At 42.4% G+C, this 5353-nt stretch overlaps 1 protein-coding gene across 1 annotated transcript in view; it reads right to left on the bottom strand.

Annotated features, from left to right (window-relative positions):
- Positions 1 to 5353, bottom strand: part of TRMT61B (tRNA methyltransferase 61 homolog B (S. cerevisiae)) — a 101168-nt gene that overhangs the window by 39541 nt on the left and 56274 nt on the right. The window contains 1 exon segment of the mRNA XM_006835283.1: positions 618 to 1472. Coding sequence (XP_006835346.1) covers positions 618 to 1472 — 855 coding nt within the window.

The raw sequence follows: 5353 nt of genomic DNA, 5'->3' as shown, positions 1-5353 counted from the left end.
AACATTCCCATTTAAAAAATGAGCAAACAATTTGCCCAAAGTCACATAATCTGGAATTGAGAAGCATTAAACCTGAAGAATTAAATCGAAAGAAGCATGGACTATAAGAATTGAAATGAGGCCAAGGTGGTGGTGGCAGCGTTAAGTGCCCTTGTGTCGATTCCATAGCGACCCTGTATAGGGTTTCCAAGGAGCAGGTGGTGGGTTTGAACTGCCGACTGTGTAGTTCAAAGTCTAGTGCTGATCCTACAGGGCCATGCCAAGAGTTTGAGGCCAAGGTTGTCTACCATAAGTCATACCGGGCCAGCCATATCAAAGTAAGTTTTAATTACTAAGGAAAACATTTTGAAATTAAAATCTGAGTTTCTTCCTAAAATAAACAACATGGTAATTTTCATCATAAGGTAATAAGAGTCAAATCTATGGTTTAAATTTAAAGTATTTTTAAAAAAGAAGAAAAATGTGAACGTTCTGAGGCGTGCTTCATGTACACTAATCGGGGCTATATACATTTGAGCAAGTTTTCACCAGGGCTGCATTCAACACAACACAGAGGCCTTTCCTATTCTGTTTTTGCCCCTTCTAGGAACAATGCGCACCCAAAACCGTCGCATTACCTTTGGATATGATATGGCAGGCCCTCTTTTCATCAATAATACATAGTCTTTCAGTGCCGGCCTCCTCAGCATAAATTGCTTGCCACAGGAACTCTTCAGTATCTGAACCAGGAACTTCCCAATAATCTTGCTGAAATGGACCAACCCCCAGTTACTACTTAAATGTCCGGCGTTCCTCAACCTAAATAATTTTTTAAGTTGTGTTTGTCTTCTGACAGTCTCTGCTAAAATCAGCTCCCCAACCCGAAAGGGGACTTCTATGGAAGTTGAGTCTGGAGAAGAGGAGTCTGGAAGCTCTTCGACCTCGGTAGCAGACTGGGAGTGGCATCCCAGGGTGGGGTGGGAGTGATCCTTGTGTCTTCCATGTGTGGAATCGGACTGGTCCTGGCATCCGTTCGTGTCCTCGCGCTCCTGACGAGGCGACACCTCCGGCGGTGCCAGCGTTTCAAGGCTCTCCAGCGCCGAAAGACATCTGATCCCAGTGCCCGGGTGCGAAGGGAAAGCTGGCAGCGACTCTGTGTGCGGAGCTTTCCTCCGCACCGCTGCTTGTCCTGTCCGTGCGTATGTAGTAGAGGACTCGAAGAACGGTGACCCGGCTCCTCTGAAAGTTTCTCGCTTAAGGCCACCCGGGACTGAACGGGGCCCGAACCCATATCGCTTCTGAAGGCGCTGCAGGCGCAGCAAGACTGGCCAACAGCACCGATCTGCAGCATGGAATCCAGCACAGGAGCCGTCGCCGGCAAGTGACGTCAGGCGGGGCGGGACCCGTCTCTTTCCGAACCCATCACTGCCAGAAGTCCAAATGCAGTCGGCTGGGAACTCAGCGGGGTCGTGGGAAGAGCTCTGCGGTTGTGGCTGTGCACAGTGAGCCGGACGGGGAGGATACTACTCTAGGTGGGAGTAGAAGGGCGTTGAGTTATTTTCAAATGAGAGTCCACTTTCCTCATCGGAATTAAGAGAGTACGTTGACAAATCTCTAGTAGCCTGCCTCCCTGAGGGTAGGATTGCAACAGAACTGGTCAACGCACTGTGTAAATTGTCGTTACGGCCAATAGCGACTCTGTGGGCCTTCGGTACAACAGAAAAAGATGTTGCCCATTCTAGTGATGCCTAAGGTTTTTTTGTTTGTTTTTAACTTTTGGTTGTGAATTGAGTCAAGGTTTACCGAGCAGATCATCAGTTTTACATTCAGCAAATCATATACTTTGCTTCGTTACAATTATTACAATCCTCTCCATGTACCACCAGTTAACAGTATTTACCACGCTTCACTTTATATTTTATATGCTTTATCTTTTTATTGTGAATTGAGTGAAGATTTACAGACAAGTTCATCAGTTTTACTTTCAACAAACAATACACCTTGTTTCATCTCAATGATTGCAATCCCGCTTCCTCCCTGTGTTTCCCATCTCCCTTCCACCTATCTTCCCATCTCTTCTCACCTTTGTCTTTAGGTTTATGCTGCCCCCTCCCTCCCATCTTGAATGATTGACCATTTCATTCATAAAGAGGATACCTTACTAGTGTTATTGTTGCCCCTATATAATTACCTACAGTTTGACTGAAAGTTGGGCCAGGAGGGTGAGTTCCTTTCTATTTCTTTTTCTTCTTACAAGAATGAGTGAAACTGTAGAGTCACACAATGTATACAATGTATACAACACAAAGTATACCTGTTGTTATTTAATACCATCTATGAGTCAGAACCGACTCCACCACCCACCACCACCACCATTCAGTTTCAGGAATCCTGATGTGGCTCTATGTGTTAATGGGCTGGTCTGCAAGGTAAGTTTGAACTGCAAGGACGGTGGTTCAAACTCACCAGTGTCTCCTTGGAAACCCTATACAAGGCCACTATGAGTCAGAACTGACTCAACAGCACTTAACAACAAGTCAGTTTCAACTGATAGTGGCCTTGCATATGATTTCCAAAGAGTGGCTGTGTTTGAACTGCCAATCTTTCAGTTAGCAGTCCAGTGCTTATCCTACAGCACCATACCAGGATTCCATAATTTCTCAGAACCAGATAATGTGATTCCTATGTTGTTGTTGTTAAGTGCCATCAAGTCAGTTCTGACTCATAATGACCCTGTATATGGTTTCTGGGGAGAAGTTGGTATGTTTGAACCATGGACCTTGTGCTTAAACAGTACAGAGCTTATCCTACAGCACCATACCATGACTCCTTAGATAACATGGAAATCAACTTTTTTTTTTGCCCCCTGCACGTTTTATTAAATTCATAGTTATATTTACAGCACATAAAGGTACATATGTAGACATATCCTTTGTCAAACATATTTGTGCATATAGTCCTATTGGCCTTTCCACATGTGTTCTGTTTGCATGTTTATGTATCCACTCGTTGTTAGGTGCCATCGAATCAGCTCTGACTCATAGAAACCCGTTGCACAACAGAACAAAACACTACCTAATCCTGGGCCATCCTCACAATTGTAGTTACACTTGAGCTTACTACTGCTGCAATTACGCCAGTCCGTCTGTTTGGGGGACTTCCTCATTTTCATTGACCCTCCACTTTACCAAGCATAATGTCCTTTTCTAAGGACTAGTTCCTCCTGATAATATGTCTGAAGTATGAGAGACGAAGTCTGGCCATCTTGGCTTCTAAAGAGCATTCTAGCTGTATTTCATCCTACACATATTTGCTTGTTCTTCTGGCAGTCCATGGTACTTTTAACATTCTTTTCCAACACCATAATTCAAATGCACCAATTTTTCTACAGTCTTCCTTATTCACTGTCTAACTTGCACGTGCATATGGCTTGAATTAGGTTCTTCTTAGTCCTCAAACTGATATCTTTGCTCTTGAACACTTTTAAGAGTTCTTGTGTAGCAGATTTGCCTAATGCAATACGTTTTTGATTTCTTGGCTGCTGCCTCCATGAGTGTTGATGGTTAATACAAGAAAAACGAAGTCTTTGGTGATGTCAGTCTTTTCTCCATTTATCATAATGTTATTTATTGGTCTAGTGGTGAAGAATTTTGTTTTCTTTACACTGAGGTGCAATCGATACCAAAGGCTATGGTCTTTGATCTTCATCAGTAAATATTTTAAGTTCTCTTTGTTTTCAGTAAGCAAGGTTATATAATCTGCCTATCACAGGTTGTTAATGAGTCATCCTCCAATTCTGGTGTCATGGTTTTCTTCACGTAATCAATCCAGCTCCTCAAATTATTTGCTCAGCGTACAGACTCAATAAGTATGGTGAAAGAATATAGACCTGGTACACACCTTTGTTGATTGTAAATCAGCATCCCCTTATTTCTTAATCTATATACTGGTTTCTCATGAGCACAATTATGTGTCCTTGAGTACCCATTCATCTCATCTCAATGTTATTCATAGTTTGTTATAGATGAAAGCCTTTGCGTAGTCAATAAGGAGCAGGTAAACATCTGACATCAGCAGTAATATCTCTTATTCCACATCTTTGTCCTAATCCTGCTTGAACCTGGCAATTCCCTGTTGATGTATTATTGCAGGCATTTTTGAATGATCTTCAAAAATTTTTTACTTGCATGTGTTATTAATGGTATTCCATTGGGTAACCTCTCTTTGGAATGGGCACAAATATGGATCTCTTCCAATTGGTTAGCCAGGGAGCTGTTTTCCAAATTTCTTTTTATAGATAAGTCAGTGCCTCCAGTGCTGCATCAGTTTGTTGAAAGATTTCAATTTGTATTCCATCAATTCCTATAGCCTTGTTTTTTGCCATTACCTTCAGTTCAACATGGACTTCTTCCTTCAATACCATTGACTATATGCTACCTCTTGAAATGGCCGAACATCAACCATTAGTTTTTGGGACAGTGACTCTGTATATACTACCTTCCATCTTCTTTTGGTCCTCTCTGCATTCCTCAATATATTGCCCATGGAGTCCTTCAAAATTGCAAGTTGAAGCTGAATTTTTTCCTCAGTTCTTTCAGCTTGAGAAATGCTGAGCATGTTCATCCTTTCTGGGTTTTAAACTATAGATTCTTGCAAATTTCATTGTAACATTTGAATTTCTCTTCTTGAACTGCCCTTTGAAACATTCAGTTCAACTTTTACTTTCTAATTTATTGCATTCGCGTTAGTATCTCTATGCTGGGGATCAAGTTTCACACATCCATTTTTAAAAATGTTTTATTATGAATTATGTGATAGTTTACATGGGAGAACATTAACTTTACATTCATCCTATCATATATCATTTCATTGCCATGTCTACAATCCCCTCCATGCATCATCAACCAACCAAAGGGTATACACTACAAGCTTGCCCCCCACTGCTCTCCCCCCAGCCCCCGGGTCATCAGCACACAGCCCCTCTCCTTCTCTGGATCTAAAGTCTCCAGCTGCTCCATTGCTCTATGTCATCATCTCTGCCTCCATTTCAGGGATCACTGCTTCTCTGGGTAGGGTCCTGCTCTCTGCTCTTCTCCCCTCATGGTCCCAGGGACCTCCACTCCTAGACTGCAAAGTTAATCACTCCCCTCCTTGCTATAAAAACATCTACCTTTACATTTCCAACCCTCACAATCAATCCTGATAGCAATTATTCACTGTTGTATCACAAGAGACCTATCTGCATTTCCTTTCATCAGTCCCACCTAGACAGATTGGATACTACTCACTGGAGATTCTACCTTCCTCTACGGCCTCTGGCTCTAGGTTCCCTCTTGAAAACTTGTAAGCCAGTCACTTCTTGCCTTTGTAGTCC

The sequence above is a fragment of the Chrysochloris asiatica genome, unplaced genomic scaffold (assembly GCF_000296735.1).
Source record: "Chrysochloris asiatica unplaced genomic scaffold, ChrAsi1.0 scaffold00016, whole genome shotgun sequence".
NCBI lineage: Eukaryota > Metazoa > Chordata > Mammalia > Afrosoricida > Chrysochloridae > Chrysochloris > Chrysochloris asiatica.
Note: the sequence above shows the minus strand (reverse complement) of the source record. Positions and strands in the feature narration are given on the sequence as shown.